Here is a 17,059-nt window from a genome sequence, read left to right on the forward strand (position 1 = left end):
GATGGACTAAACAAAGCTTATCTGCAAATAACAATCCAACAGGGAAGGTAAGATACCCTCTAATTGGAGGTCAGAGACATGAACATCAAAATCTCCATTTGAGGAGTTTGACAAGCACATTTATCTCCTTATCTCTATTCTGACAAATCAGCTTTGGAATTTCTCTGACTTCTTCTCCATGACCTAGATATCCATGATGTCAACCTTGGCACTCCACCTAATCACTTCACACTGATCCCATTGCTAGAGGATGGGCCATGAATTTGCAATGACCCTTCATGAAGACCTCATTTCTCCCTCTGAGGCATCATTTCTTACCAATCTGACTAAACCAAAAAGCTGAAAAATAGAAGAAAATTGAAAATTCCTCTTAGGAATAAGAGCCAACCTGGAAAATAAATCAAGAGAAAAGATTTTTTAAAAAGAGTCTAGAGAATATCATGCAGCAAATTATCATGGAAAACTTCCCTAATAAGATAGACTAAGATGAGAAATTAGTCCTTGAAAGAATCCATCAATCACCCCCAGAAAGATATCCCAAAACAAAAAAACAAATTTCAGAATTCTCAGCTAAAAGACAAAATAATGCAAGTTATCAAAAAAGAAGTAATTTAAAAACCAGGGAACCATCATCAGGATTACACAAGACTTACCAGCTTCAATATTAAAGGATTGGTGGGTCTGGAATATGATATTGCTGATGTCAGAGAAGCTCAAATTATAATCAAGAATCAACTATCCTGCAAAATTCAGCATATTCTTTCAAGGGAAAAGATAGACTTTCAATTAAATAAAGAACATTGAAACTTACTTGATAAAAATACCAGAAGTGAAAAGAAAATTTGATCTTCCAAGACAAGACTCAAGAGAAACATCAAAAGCTAAATGAGGTGAAATGTCAGGAAGACTAAAGTATCTGCATCCCTACATGAGAAAACAACTATTCTAACTCATGAAAATTGTATTTCTCTTAGTACAGTTGGAAGGAATATACTTAGAGAGTGTGGGTACATATCTGTCAAGTGATGAAACCCTTAGCTCTTGAGGCTTGTATTTATATTGGGACAGTTGGAGGGGTTGCTCCTGAAAAAAGGGTATGAGTATATTTTGATTAGGAAATAAACATGCTAATGGTTCTTGAGAACTAAACTACTATCAAGACACTTGAAAAGAGTAAACTTTGATGTAGGTGTGGGTACCATACATGTATAGAACAATGAGGACATGGGAAAAGAAAAAAGATTAAGCTGGGATAAGAAGGTTGAGGCATTGCAGTATAAAAAACACCATATAAAGAGGTCCAAATGACAGGATATAGTAAGAAGTATTGTGGGAGCGGGGGAGCACTGAGGAAATTTTACTCTCAACAGACTTGGGTCAAAGAGAAAAAGTTCTATCTCCAACTGCATTTAGAAATTTATTTTACCTTACAGAGTAGTGGGGGGGATGAGGGAGGGGACAGAAATGGGAAAAATGAAATTGGAGGTGGACTGATCAAAAGGGAGGGCAAATTGAGGGAAGGAGGCAGAAATGTAAAGCATAACACTAGTGAAGTGAATTAAGGGAAAAGAAGTGTGAAAAGTACAAACAGGGGGAAGAGAGGATGCAGGGAAATATAGCATTAGTAGTAAGCATCACTGTGAATGTGAATGGAACATTCTCTCCCATAAAACAGATATGAATAGAAGAGTGAATGATAAACCAGAATTCTAGAAGAGGAACCAAGATGGTGGCATGAAGCTATGAAGTTGCCACAGCTTATCCCGAAACAATTTTAAGTGAAGCCTCTAAATATATCCTAATATGACAAAACCTACCAAAAAAAAAACAGCAGTGTAACAAGTTCTCAACTCAAGATTCTTTGGAGAACGTGATGGTATATCAATCCTATGGAATATTATTGTTCTTTAAGAAATAATGTTCTTATGGCCGGCTAGGTGGCATAGTGGATGAAGAACCAGCCTTGGAGTCAGGAGTACCTGGGTTTAAATCTGGTCTCATACAATTAATAATTACCTAGCTGTGTGGCCTTGGGCAGCCACTTAACCCCATTTGCATTGCAAAAACCAAAAAAAAAAGAAAAAAAAAGAAAAGAAATAATATTCTTTAAGAAAACCTTTGGATAGGCTTGGAAGATTGCCAGTCATGAGTTATGACCCAGGTCCTCTGTCTCCAACTCTAAGAGTTTTTGCAATACACAGATAAATACAAGGCTTACCATGAAATAAGGAAAGTAACACAAAAATATCAGCAGAAAGTAAACTTTACACACATTGATTTCACCTAGGGTGTCAATTAAAAAACAAAAATAAAACTAAAACTAGATGTGGGGAAACTTGTAAAAATTCTAACAAAAACTTTTAACTTACTTGTTATCTAAATGCTGTGAATTCATCTGGTGCTAAATACTAATAATATTGTATAAAATTTTACTTGTTTATTTTTGTTGATGGTTGTGTTTGCAATAAAGTTTTTTACAAAGCAAAGTACTGAAACTTAAGCTTGGAAAAAAATTTCAGAGAGGAATTTAACCTTAGTATCAAACTTTAATTCTTCATCTGTGGGTGAAGAGTGGTCGTCAGGCCCAGAGTCAAAGAGACTTTGAAACAGAAAACAAAAATAAGTTTAATTATTTTAAAATTTCTATTTCTAGAAGGGAACAATCAGAAAAGTTTTTTAGTTGTTGTCACCAAAGGATACCGAATAAAGGATTACTTAATAGAGCAGGGTAGCTAAACTAATTATACTCCAAGATTCAATTTAGCAGAGAATAAAATATTATAGAGGCAATCATTAGGTCTATCCTCCAGAATAATCATGCTTCCGATTTTTATACTCCTCTAAAGTTGACAAAGGAACACAATGAAACATGACAAATCACACAAGCACTGGAAAATTGCATGTATTTGTAGCATGGCCATACTATCTGTGTCTTCCTTCCCAATTTCTGACAAATGTTTTCACAATGATTCATTTTCCCTGAAGTTACTTTCCACAGATTTCAAATCGAGTTGTGTTTATTGTTGTTCAGTCATTTCAGTTGTGTCTGACTCTTTCTGATCCTATGTGGTGATTTCTTGGCAAAAGTAATGAAATAATTTACCATTCTCTTCTCCAGCTTATATTACAGATGAGGGCTGGGCCAGAGGTAAGTGACTTGCCCAGAATAACAAGTTAGTAAGGGACTTGAGATTGAATTTGAACTCAGGAAGATGAGTCTTCCTGATTCAAAGCCCAGTGTTCTATCTGCCGTGTCTCCTACCTGTTCTCTGTGAGTAGGTCAACTCATAATTACAGTTTCGGGACGAGTGCAAATTTTCCAAGATGTAATATAGTCAATGAACAACCTGGTCATGTTAAATCCATCTCTATCCACCTCTCTTTCAGTTTGATTCCATTTTCACCTCCTCCTAACCTTTACTTTGTCTTCTTCCTTATATACTCCTCCATCTCTTCAAATCCTTCTCCACTGATTCATTTTCTTTTCCTCCTTTAAATGGAGTCTTCCTCCTCCAGGCAAAGTCACTTCGATTTCTAAAGACTTCCTGAATTTCTTCATATAATTAACTATCAATCTCTGAGCTTTTTCAAAATTCTAAATAAGCTCATAGTTGTCTCCTTCTCCTGCTCCTTTTTACAATCTTCTTTGCACAAAATTAAGAAGATAGATTTCAAATATTCAGCTTCTCTGTGCGAGATGTGTCTTCCCACCCACTTCCTGACACATTCATTCCTCTCCTTTACCTCTTGCAAGATTCTCTCTTTTTACTTTTTCAAAGACTGTGCATGTCTTCTAAGAATATTTCATTCTACTTGATCATCTGGAGAGTAGAAAGGTTTTTCCTTCACCCTTTTTCATCTTCTATATTGACTCTCACTAGCAGCAACAAAAATGCAGAACAAATTCTGCAGGTGACTACAAAATAATCCGTGCTGTGTGAACATGAGCACCCTGCTGGTGGTCTTTACAGCTAATGCTTTGTGATATTTCTTTACCTCATTAGGAGCTCCAGAGAAATTAGTTTCTTTAAGTAGCTTTGCCACCTCTTCTCAAGGTATAATGTCAGCTTGCCTGGATGTTTCTAATTACAAATTAGAATATTCAAGCCAACATATCATCGTGAAAAGTGGCTTATGCTATTATCCATGAGAGTTCCAAGCAGAAAGCCCTTACCAAAATTCTTTCAGGTTCTATTGCTTCTCTCCTCCTTGCTGAGAAATTTCCAATACTACTTTCTGTCTTGACTTAAGGTAACCTGTCCCCAAAGACTTAGGACCCCAATGTTGACAATGCCTTTACTTTAAATTCTGAGCACTTGGAACAGTCTCCACAATGATAAGACAAGACAGACTTGCACTACAGATATGCCTCAAAAGGCTTTTTAGGAATTCATTCCTAGGAGCTCATACATTGTGTACGCAGAGCTTCCACACATAGCATGGAAGAATATAGCTTGTGCATTCTTCATTAATCTAATAAGTGTTTATTTAAATTTATATTAGGAGATGGTGAATAGGGAGAGATCCAGGAGTAAAAAGTTACTGAATTCAAGTTTTACCTTTGTAACATATTGATTTTGTGAAGTTAAGCAAGTCACCTCAAGTGTTCTAAGATAACTTTAATATACAACAGCTACTAATAAGTTTCGATATATACTAGATGTTTAATAAATCTAATTCGAGGCAAGATAATGAAGCAAAAACATGAGTTAATATGATGTTGTGGATGATTTCAATTGAAGATGAGCCATTTTTTTTTTGTAAAAGGAGAGTCTACTTTGCATATACTAATCAGGTATAAAGCCTACCTGATTATGGAGTTTTCTAGGAAAATTTCGTCCATTACTGTAGAAGGAAATAAAATACAATTAAAACAAATACCAACACAGACATTACTATTAAATGTATAATTTATGAAGCTTTGATCAAATTGTGTATTTTTGTTTGGGAAAATGACAAAAACCAATGGTACAAAAGAAATTATGCTATAGGCAAGAATTTTAAGCATCAGTACTCTGTGAACAGAAAAGAGGTCTTCTTAAATATCAGAAATCTCTCAGTGACTTCTTTACATTAGCATGTTTCTTGTCAAAGAATAATATCACTAGCAGAAATCATTCTTTACAATAGCTACATTCTTTACATTAGCATGTTCTTGCCAAAGAATAACATCACTAGCAGAAATCATAAAGTCAGTATGATATGGCATGACTTCTTTGGTTCATTTTGCAAATCAGGGCAGATCCAGAGACTGCTCTATGACATAACATATTTGTAACTCTTCTCCATGGGCAAGAGATCCAGAAACAATGCATATTCTACAGACCTCTATCGTCCACAAAGTAAGACATTAGTTGCCAGAAGATGTTCTTTTTTTTCTAAAATTTATTTTTTCACATTGTGACAATAATCGTGTTTTAAAAGTAAACATAATTCCTTTACATAATTGTAAAGTGAAGGGGTGAAAAAGTATACTTCAAGCTGTGTTCAGATACCATCAACACTGTCTCTGAGATGGGTGGCATTCTTTATCTTAAGTCCATTAGAGAACTGAATCAATAGTTTTCCCATAGTTGCTATTTTTAACTGTATTTCTCCTCCATTCTATTTTTCCACACTCCCACTTATTCTATTCTCTCAGCTTTCACCCTGTCCCTCTTCAAGTGAACTTTATCTGACTACCCTCTCCCTCTCCCTTCCCTCTCTTCTATCCACCTACTCCCTCACCACCTCTCCATTCCCTTTCCCTTATCCCTTTCCTCTCCTATTTTCCTCTAGGGTAAGTTAGATTTCTATTCCCTCTTGAGTGTGTATGTTATTATCCTCTCAGCCACTTCCAATGAAAATGAAGACTCACTCATTCCTTCTCAGCTATCCCCCTTCCACCTCATTGCAAAAGATTTTTCTTGAATCTTTTTTGTGAATATCTTAGCCCATTCTACATCAGCTTTCCCTTTCTCCCAGTATATTTGTCCACAGACACCATCTTTATAATATATTATACCTTTATATACAGCTCCCTCCAGTGCCTTGTCTATAGATGCTTCTTCAAACTGTTCTAATAAATAAGAATATTCATATGCGTTATCAGGATCTCATTCCATGCAGGAATACAAGTAGTTTAACATCATTAAGTCCCTCATAATTTGCCCTCCCATGCACGCTCTCTGTTTCACCTGCGTCCACTTCTTGAAGAACAAACTTTCTGTTCAACTCTGATCATTTCAACAGGAAAGTTTGAAAGTCCCCTAATTCATTGAATATCTTATCTTTTGCTCCAGAAAGAGAATGTTCAGTTTTGTCTGGGAGAGAATTTTGGTTGTAATGCAAACTTTTTTCCCTTTCAGAATGTCATTTTCCAAACCCTATGAACCCTTAATGTAGAAGCTGCTAAATCCCACATAATCATGATTGCACTGCTAATAATTTAATTGTTTGTTTCTGGCTACCTGTAAGCATTTCTCTTTAAATTGGCAGTTCTTGAATATAGCTGTTTAATTCCTGGGAGTTTTTATTTTGGGATCTCTTTCACTAGGTGAGTGGTGGACTTCCTCAGTTTCTATTTTTACCCTCTGTTTCTATTTTTTTTATTTTATTTTTATCAGGTTTTTTTTGCAGGGCAAATGGGGTTAAGTGGCTTGCCCAAGGCCACACAGCTAGGTAATTATTAAGTGTCTGACACCGGATTTGAACCGAGGTACTTCTGACTCCAAGGCTGGTGCTTTATCCACTGCGCCACCTAGCCGCCCCTACCCTCTGTTTCTAGAACAGGGTTCTCCAATCTTAGGTTCTCATAAGGATGTATTGAAATAAAATAATAATTCAAGGACCACGCCCAGAAAAAATACAGTTTCTGTTCAAGAAATTGGTGCAACTTGAGGGCAGCAAGGCCAAGGTTGATATACATATATATATCTATATATATATATATATAACTTAGAAAGGGGGGAAATATGCATCTTTAATATTAAAGGTGAATCCATGAAGTGTAAAATACAAAACGACAGTGACAACACAACATTATAAAGGTAGGTTGGCACTTACTACTCTGCATTGAACAGATGGAATTTGTCCCACAGATGGATTGAAAATTCTATGAGATTTGTTCCATCCATAATACTGCTTAAACCAAATTAACCAGAGGTTTATCAATTTTATTGTTTTTTTCATAAAACCAACTTTTGGGTTTATTTATTAATTCAAATGTTTTTTGTTTTTTATTTTAATTCATTTCTCCTTTAATTTTTAGAATTTCTAATTTGGTATTTGGGGATTTTTAATTTGCTCTTTCTCTAATTTCTTAGTTGCATATTTAGTTCATTGATTTCCTCTTTCTCTAATTTATTCATGTAAACATTTAAAGATATAATATATGCCCTGACAGCTACTTTGAATGAATTCCATAGGATTTAGTTATGTTATTTCATTATTGTCATTATCTAGGATAAAATGATTAATTAAAATGAGGTTATTCAATTTCCAATTAGTTCTGGGTCTATATCTCCTTGTCCAATATTGCATATGACTTTTATTGCATTGTGATCTGAGAAAGATGTATTCACTATTTCTGCCTTTCTGCAGCTGATCATTAGGTATTTACATGCTATTAAATGATCAATTTTTCTATAACTGCCATGTAATGCAGAGAAAAAGGTTTGTTCTTTTCTATCCTCATTCAATTTCCTCCATAAGTCTACCATATCTAGCTTTTATAACAATCTATTTACCACCTTAACTTTTTTTCTTCTTTATGATTTGATTTATCTAGATCTGAGAGTGGGAGGTTGAAGTCTCCCACTAGTAGAGTTTTGCTGTCTATCCCTTCCTGTAGTTCTTTCAGCTTCTCCTCTAAGAATTTGATTGTTATCCCATTGCATAGATATATATTCAGTATTACAATCAATTTGATGTCTATGGTAGCTTTTAGGAGAATATCGTTTCCTTTTGTATCTCTTTTAACGATATCCATTTTTGCAGCTGCTTTGTCTGAGATAAGGATTGCTACCCCTGCATTTTCACTTCAGCTAAAGCAAAATATATACTGCTCCAACTTTTTACCTTTATTCTATACGTATCTCTCTGCTTCATATGAGTTTCTTGTAAGCAGCAAATTGTAGGATTCAGGTTTGTATTTCACTCTGCTATCCATTTACATTTTAAGGGAGAGTTCATCCCATTCACATTCAAAGTTATAATTACTAACTCTATATTGCACTCCTTGGTATCTTCCTTCTGTTTGTATTTTTCCTCTTTATTCATATTCCCCAGTGTTTTGTTTCTGAATACCAGCCACCATTAGTGTGTTTTTCCTCTTATATCAGCCCCCTCCCCTTTCTTTCACCTTTCCCTTTTCCCCTTCTTCCCTTCCTTCTGTTAGTTCCCCTTTTTCTTGCCCTCCCTGTTTTCAGCCTTGCCCTGAACAGAGTGTGAAAGTGGTGGCCACGTAGGTTCAATTCTAGTTAGAACTTGAGGACTCAGATTTGATAGCAGTTTTATATTTTTTCATAGACCTATTTTAGGTCCATGTGATAATAAGCAATTCAAAGATTCTTCCAAAAGCAAATAAGGAACACAAACTTTTTTCATCACAACAGACAGACGAATTTTTATAGGCCTGAAAACTCCTGGTAAGAGGATAGCATTGGTAGAGAATGGGCATGGTGTGAGGGTGTTGGGGCTGACAAAAAGAATAAGACTTTGACATACTTTACTAGAAAATAATTCAATTGCATTAAGTCATGCCTAAGATGGGACCACAGCATAACTTCTAGATTTTTAATAAATAGATTGAAATTTTTTTAAAATAAAATTTAGATTTTACTTTATCTATATATAAGAACATTTATTAGAATCTCTTAGGTTAAGAGCAGGGGCAGGGACCATCCCACCTAGAGGAAATATTTGTATGACATTGCTAATGCAACCATATGTCAGACTTGAAATTGAAATCTAGCCAATCTCTGGTGTTATTAATATAAATGTTTGATCAAATACACTACTGAAAACACTCAAATGACCCTTAGCAGAAAGAAGCTTCCCCATCCTGATCCTGCCTGCTTTTACTGTAAATTATAATATATCTCTTTCTCCTGGAAGTATTTTTATTTAAAACAGGCTGGAGAGTTTCAATGCCTCTGCAATAGAGTGAAGTATTACTTGTGACCTAAAGTATTTACAAATTATGGACTAAAATTCTGCATGCACTTTGGAAGACAAGTCATAAGAGGGTTTGAAATGACAAGATGCATAATTAAAGGAGAATCTGTCCTATTATAGACTAAATATTTCTGGGACATTTTTTGAGGGAGATGGACAATAATAGTTGACAACTACCACTGTGGCTGACTAGTCATATTATTCATGATATGAATAAAAAATGAAATTCAAATCAACAATATTAAAAATGAATAAAGGGCAGCTAGGTGGCCCAGTGGATACAGGAATGGCCCTGGAGTTAGGTGGACCTGAGTTCAAATCTGCCCTCAGACACTTAATAATTACCTAGCTTCTGTGATCTTAGACAAGGCACTTAAACCCATTACATTGCAAAAAAGAAAAACAAAAAAATGAATAAACACAAACATATTTAAAACAGATGAAATTTCAGAGGACATTCCAAATCTTTCACTTTATATTTATACACTGAAACAAAAGGAAATTGAGATTCAAAGAGATAAAAGAGCTAGTTAGTGGCAAAGTGGCCTATGCTACGGCACTGTGCCAGATGAGGAGGATATATTTTACTTATTTGCATTTGTCAATCAGTGGATCATTCTGCAAGATGAAATAAAATTAAAATTTTGGTTGCACAAAATGCAAACTGAGTATCAGTTTTCAGAGAACAGGAAGAAAAAGACATTTGGAATACAATGTTATGGATAAAGTGTGGATTTTCTACCATAACTTTGAATTGAAATGTCAAAATAATCAATAGAAACAACGAGGGAGTGATTAATCCAGGAACATAATAATTTGTCAATGTACAAGAAAATTAATAATGTTTTGGTTTTTAACAATATTGATGTTATTCACAATTACTGTATACAAAAGAATGCAAGAAATAATGGCAAGAAAGTAATATGCTTTTTCAGGGAAGTGAAAATAACAGCTACGGCCCAGCATCAGTGTTCTCACACAGTCATTCTTGATGATACGAGTCTGGTATCTTTGACAATATGTTTTATATGAAAATTTATATACAAAGGGTTCACTATTAGTAAAACTCAAGGGGCAAAAAAGTTCTTACTTTATAACTGCTCTAGGTTTTGACCCAAAACAATGAAGAATTGAAGTTTATGGTAATAGTTTACAAATCAAGTTCAAAAGAACTAAGAGATCAGCTGTTTTGCATTTTAATAAGGGGTTAAGTGATAACATTATTGAGACACTTAGCTATCAAATAATAAATTTTACCAATTTTTTGATGAATAGAAAAGGAAGTGGAATGAATAAATGTCTTTTGGTGTAAGATAAGTATTTGAAGGAAAATTTACTTTAAAATAACAAATCATTATAATGAAATTTTCTCCTCATTCATAAGCCCAGTTCTTTTAGACTTTTTAAAATTCTAACACCAACAAATTTGTGAATAAACTAGGATTACATCTTGAATACAAAATGCTATTATCATTACTATACATTTCTTAAGTTCAATGCCTACCTTATGATATCTTCCTTGAACATATTGATGAATAGTTTGATTTATATTTAATTCAATGTTCTAGATAGAGACTTGAAAGAAACTCTGGCTTTACTGAGATTACTTGAATATCCTTATCAATATTGGATTAGAGATTTTAAAAGCATTGCTTAAAATTTTCAAATGGGGCTAATATGATAAAATCCATAATGACATTTTTGTCTTTAAATGCGTATCATATCAATTTCATGTTATGTAGCTAAAGATACACTATTTTACTAATGAATGAAAGGAAGGAAAGAGGTTTAGTTATATAGCTAGTCACTCAACTAGCTATAGTTATTTAAAATATGTTAATGGAAAAGAACATTTCTAGGCAGTAGTGAGATATACCAATAGCAGAAAAAACAGTAATTAGTTTGAAGTATATCTCATTTCTTCTAAGAAAGGGGTTACAAAGTTCATCTCTGTCTGATATATAAGGTAATATACAGTAGTTAAAAGTCCATGATAACTCAATCTTCAACGCTTTCTGCTCCTCATGTCATCATCATTTAAATGTGAGCAACCAGAATACTTGTATGATCTTTGCCACAAGTTCATGGCAGAATTCATTTGAAAAAATCCTTCTTAAAACGTGATGTGAATTTATTATTACAAGCCCAGGTCATTAAGATTCTAAATGGTCCAGCTAGAAAGACTGGATGTTTCGTGCAAAGTCAAAAAACGATCTCTCTTCTAAAGTTTAAAACTCCCCGAATGAGGAGGTTATAAAATTTTTCTAGGGTCATGTTGGAGGGGGGCACATATGGCAATATCTACCAAAAGTCTCTCATTGCCTTTCAAACCTCTATTTCCTGGTCTCCCTAATTCTTGAGGCTTTTTTATATGCCTTACGATCTATGAAGGGAAAGCTATAGGAACATTTTAACATTTTGGAAACACTTGATATTCCCATAGCTTGAATAAATGATTTACATGGCTTCCAAAATGTATGAGGGCTCTGCTGTCCTTCTATTTTGCTTGTTTTGTCTTTTTTCTCTTCCTATATTAGACCAATCCATTTGTCCATGTGTGTGCCTCTGTGTGTCTATGTCTGTGTGCACATGCTACTGCCATTGAAGGCCCGTGTAGGTTTTATTTATTGATTTTCCCCATATTTAAGAATCAGAAATAAATAATATTAATATAATACTTTTAAAATTCCTAGTTTTCATGTAATTTGGTCAAATTATTTAGAATAATACAAAAATCTGAACATTGTTATTGTAGTTTACATAAAGAAATGTTTGACTAAAGCAGATAACAAAACAAAATGTCTCATGAGGTTTTAGTAAATATTTCAAAATAATGAAACTACAAGGATAATTAAGTAACTATCCAAAATAAACAATTTTCCATTTAAAATATAAAATGGAAATAAAAGAATGATTATATATGAATTTTAAAGGTGTTTCTTCAGTTTTTTAAAATCATTTCTTTGGGGGCGGCTAGGTGGCGCACTTGATAAAGCACCGGCCCTGGAGTCAGGAGTACCTGGGTTCAAATCTGGTTTCAGATACTTAATAATTACCTAGCTGTGTGGCCTTGGGCAAGCCACTTATCCCCATTTGCCTTCCAAAAACCTAAAAAAAAATCATTTCTTTGGAATTGTCAAGCCTACCTCCTTTGTTCACGTCAGGTCCACCCAAAGTAGAATCCAAAGTCCTGTTTGACTGCATACGTCTCTCCTGTTGTACACAAAGCTCAGCCAGGTCGTGATAACTATGTATAAAATGAAATAGGAAACATAGTAACACTACATTAACTAAGTTAAAAATTATATGCATCAAGTCATTGTGCATCTCAAACCTTAAATAATTACACCATCAAAAGTATTTTTTTGCTTGATAAAGACTGTAGATATTTTTAGATCTAGGTTATTCAATCTAGAAGTTAACACACTCTTCTTTAAAGGCACATAATAGAACTGTAGGTTTAGAGGTGAAGAGTTCTATAAAATTATCAGTATCTTTATTTTATAGATTAAATAACTGAATCCTAGACAAGGTAACATTTGTCTAAAAGTCAGACATATAGTAAGAGGCAGGACCTCTCTTTAGGTCCCCTGAAAATCTGTTCAAATAGCAATGTTGAATATTAATATTTTTTGTATTATTATTTTTATTTAGTACTCATCTGAAGCCATTAAAGACATAATATGAATTTTCCCTAAAACTAACTTTAGTTCTATCATAATTGAGGGTGACAGCAAAGGTTAAAAAACAAACAAACAGGGGAGCTACGTGCTTCAATGGATAACTGGCCTTAGAGTCAGAAGGCCCTGAATTCAAATATGGTATTAGACACTTAGTAATAATGACCTAGTTGTGTAACCCTTCTCAAGTCACTAAATCCCATTGCCTTTCAAAATGCCCCCCCCCAAATTACTGCCTCATTAAATCAGACATTATAATTAAATTACAGAACTTTTCTGAAGATCAAATGAAAACATGAAAGTAAAATACCTCAGTCTTTAAAAAAGAAAAATTAAAACATTAGCCACAATTATCATTGGTAATACCCATGGGAATGCTGATCTCAGAATATCCTTACGTTCTATTGAACTTGGATGAACTAACGTTTCCATTTGCCCAATTTCGTCTTAGTGCCCTTACAGATGCTTGCCTGAATGTTGCCATATTTTATAACTTTGAAAGCCCAGCTCAGTCTTGATTACATGGAGGAAAAATTCTTTTAATTTCATTTCTAGAATGATAATTAGAATTCTTAAGTAAGGACTTACGCCATTATGCTACTGGCACTAGCATATTTCTCAGCTCTACATCCATGTTTATCTTGGCAAGAGAGAGTAACATCATATTTCAAAAGAACACTGAGCATGCCTGCTAAGTTCCCTTTGAGTGCAATCATCAGGGCTGTTCTAGAATAACAAAGAAACAATTCACAATGAAGAATCCAAATAAATAACTTAATCAGATATTTCTGATACGTTTTGATACATTCAGTACATTTCAATACATTTCTTTGATATTACTATGCATATAGAGGTACAAACATTTACTGATTATATGAGTACTTTTATTTCTCACATGCAGCATTACTAAATGGCAATTAAGACCAAAATTATCAGAAAAGTTTTGTGGTTTTTTTGGTCCCCTTAGAGTTTAGGTAGGGACTATCAAAAATTTTACAATAGACAAGACTATGTTAAAGCCACCAGTGTGTAACAATCAAGGACTTTCACCTAGGGACTTCACACAGCTAGGGATGTCACACTAGCTCTCTAGTTTTCAAAGTAAAATAGAGGCTCTTTCAAAATTATTAGATTAAAAATTCTTGGCAAGTTATTCCACTAAATTTCTATTGCAATGCCCTAATCATAATGTAGATGGCAAAAAGCTGTTATATTTCTTAACAAACAAGAGCATAGCAATGAACTCTGTTATTTAAGGACAAGCCTATGGAAATCAAGAAATGTTCATCAAGAGAAAGCTAGCACCAGTGAGGAAGGTCCATTGAATCATGAAGACTGCTCACATTAATGAAAACATAGATCTTCTGAAGCACTGATTTTGTCATATGTGAATGATTTGCAGGCTTTTTTGCCTTAGGCAATACTTCAGCCATATCAGGAAGGTCATGTGCGGGCTTGCTGTGCCTTGACTACTTAGTGATAACTGATACAACTGCCTGGAACTATTAAAAGGTGAGAACTCACTATCTGAGAAAACTGCTAGGAAAACTGAATAAACAACAGGACACAAAGTATAGAGAAATATGTTTCACTTTCTGGACCAAGATAAGGTCAAAATGGGTGCATGATTTTCATGTACAAAGTGGTCCTAAGTAGATTAGAAGAGCAAAGAATAGTTTACCTATCAGATGTATGGAGAAGGAAAGAATTCATTTCCAAACAGGACATAGAGAGCATTGCCAAAAGTAGAATACGTCATTTTGATTATATTCATTTAAAAAATCTTTGCAAAACAAAATCAATGCAAAATCAAGTTTAGTAGGAAAGCAGAAAGTTGGGAAACAATCTCGACAACAAGTTTCTCTGATAAAGGTCTCAATCATGTACCCATTTCGATCTTACTTTGGTGGAGGATGTGAGATGCTGTATGCATCAACACAAAAAAGGGGTAGAATAAATCTTGTATTGAAAATAAAAACCAGAGAGTACTGCTGTTGCACAGGTCATTAAATATTAAAAGCACTAGTAGAAGATTTCAGTGTGTTTCCTGGATTCTCAATGAAGAATTTATGGAATGATAAGGACAAAAATCATACTGGATGAGAAGGTATGGAAGGAATAAAATCTGAACCAGTGGCAGGAATATCCACAATGACATCAAGTACTTCATCGTATTATTCCTATATTTATTTGTATTCATCGATGGGAGAATTTTTAAGGGAAAATAAAGGAGCAGAGAACACATAATACAATTCTCATTAAAAGAACATATAACACAATTGTCATTAAGATTATTTAATAAAGAGAATCCACTAAACCACAAGAGTACAAATATTTCTCTGGGATAATATTACTCATTTAAAATCCAAAAAAGAAAACTTCAATTAGTCATCACCCATAAATGATCACCGGCATATCCCACATGAAGAGCTTCCTTGGTTGTAGAGTCATAAATAATAGTTATTTTTATAGTTGATGTTTGAAAACATTTTCACCCTTTCCTGAGTATTACATGATTTATGTTGTTCTTATCCCTCTAAAATAAATTCTTTACATTTCAGGTTTTAAATATTGTACCTTTGATTCCTATCCATGGCATTCACATTTGCTCCCTTCTTTAGGAAAAATTCTACCATGCCTTTGTTTTGTTCTGCAATTGCAAGCAGAAGCGGTGTATGTCCATCCTGCAAAATCATATTAAATATAGTTATAGTATGTAAGTATTCTATATATGCTTCAACATCTTGTGAACTTGCTAATGGCATGTATAATATAATGAAACTGAAGTGAGAAGACCAGGGAAGCCCTCTTTCATTTAAATCCACTTGCAAGTCATGTCATCACCTCCCTGATGTCATGGTCTTTTTGAAGAGTGAAGGTCAAAGAACAGCAACTGCAGCAACCGTTTGATCATAAGCAAATTATTTCACCTCTCTGGACCTTAGTTTCCTCATATATAAAATGACTGAATGAAACTAGATAGCCCCTGGCATTCCTTCCAACTATTAATCTGTGATCAGGAGATAGAAACCCAGTATGTGTAAGAGACTATTTCTTTGAGACTTTTTTTTTTCATTATGCTGTTTCTACTAATAAACTAACATTGTGATATCATAAATAAAGCTCTGTATGTAGAAAAGCATTGCAGGGAAATATCTGGGGGAACTATTGCATTTGGGGAAGCAGAGACTTAATATTTTATATAGAGAAAATTCTGTAGAGACAGTTATGATGAAATGTGTAGAGTTAGCTTCAAAATCAGTAAGACGTAGCTTCAAGGCCCTAAAGTATTAAACACATACTGGCTGGGGGACCCTGAGAAGTCACTTAACATTTCAGTATTTCAGGCATCCCTAAGACAGGGTTTCTTTCTTTGCTTTCCCAAATTACACGTGAAAATTAATTTCAATATACAAATTTTAGGAGATTTTAAGTTCACATTATTCTATCTCCCAGCCTTTGCCCATCCACCCCAAGGAAGCAAGCATTCTGAAATAGATTATCTGTGTACAATCTTGTTAAATCCATTTCCAAATTAATCATGATGTTGAAAAAAAGAATCAGAAAGGAAAGCACCATGAAGAAAAAAACCAAAAAGTTCATTTCAGAAAGTTAAAATAACATGCTGTAGTCTGCAATCACACTACATAATTCTCTGGATGTGGATGGCATTTTCCATCACAAGACAGGAAAAAGTTCTTAACTTTTTTGTGTCCAGAATATTGGTTTTGTTTGCCTGTAATAAATATACATATATAGGAATAATATATATATATATATATATATATATATATATATTGCATTCTGTAATGCAATGCTATAATGTAAACAATGTTAATTATATTGAAATAACTAAAAAGTTATTGTTTTTTAGAAACTTAGCGGTTTCCAGGTTTGTAATTCCTACTCTTCTGTTATTGCCCACAATTATACAATATTGTACTAGAAATGCTAGACTTAGGGGCAACTAGGTGGTGCAGTGCATAGAGTACCAACTCAAGAGTCAGAAAGACGTGAGTTCAAATCTGAATTCAAATAGTTAATACTTAGCTACATGACCTTGAACAAATCGCTTAACTCCATGGTCTTGCAAACCCCACCTCCTCCCCCCCAAAAAAAAAGAAAAAAGAAAGAAATGTTAGATTTAGCAAGAAGATAAGAAAAACAATTAAAGGAATTAAAATAGGTCATGAGGAAACACAAAGAACTCTCATTTTTTGCAG

General features: G+C 34.0%; 1 protein-coding gene across 11 annotated transcripts in view; it reads right to left on the bottom strand.

Moving 5' to 3' along the window:
* Positions 1-17,059, bottom strand: part of LOC141504033 (uncharacterized) — a 101,412-nt gene that overhangs the window by 73,582 nt on the left and 10,771 nt on the right. For 10 of the 11 annotated variants that reach the window (XM_074208875.1, XM_074208870.1, XM_074208877.1 and 7 more), the window contains exons 4-9: positions 15,414-15,520; positions 13,425-13,562; positions 12,303-12,403; positions 6,005-6,058; positions 4,809-4,845; positions 2,533-2,599 (exon numbers count right to left, since the gene is read on the bottom strand). In XM_074208875.1, coding sequence (XP_074064976.1) covers positions 2,533-2,599; positions 4,809-4,845; positions 6,005-6,058; positions 12,303-12,403; positions 13,425-13,562; positions 15,414-15,520 — 504 coding nt within the window. The remainder of the gene's footprint in view (positions 1-2,532; positions 2,600-4,808; positions 4,846-6,004; positions 6,059-12,302; positions 12,404-13,424; positions 13,563-15,413; positions 15,521-17,059) is intronic. The other variant, XM_074208871.1, reaches the window with a different exon arrangement.

This window comes from Macrotis lagotis, unplaced genomic scaffold, assembly GCF_037893015.1.
Source record: "Macrotis lagotis isolate mMagLag1 unplaced genomic scaffold, bilby.v1.9.chrom.fasta BILBYCTG032, whole genome shotgun sequence".
In the NCBI taxonomy this organism is placed as follows: domain Eukaryota; kingdom Metazoa; phylum Chordata; class Mammalia; order Peramelemorphia; family Peramelidae; genus Macrotis; species Macrotis lagotis.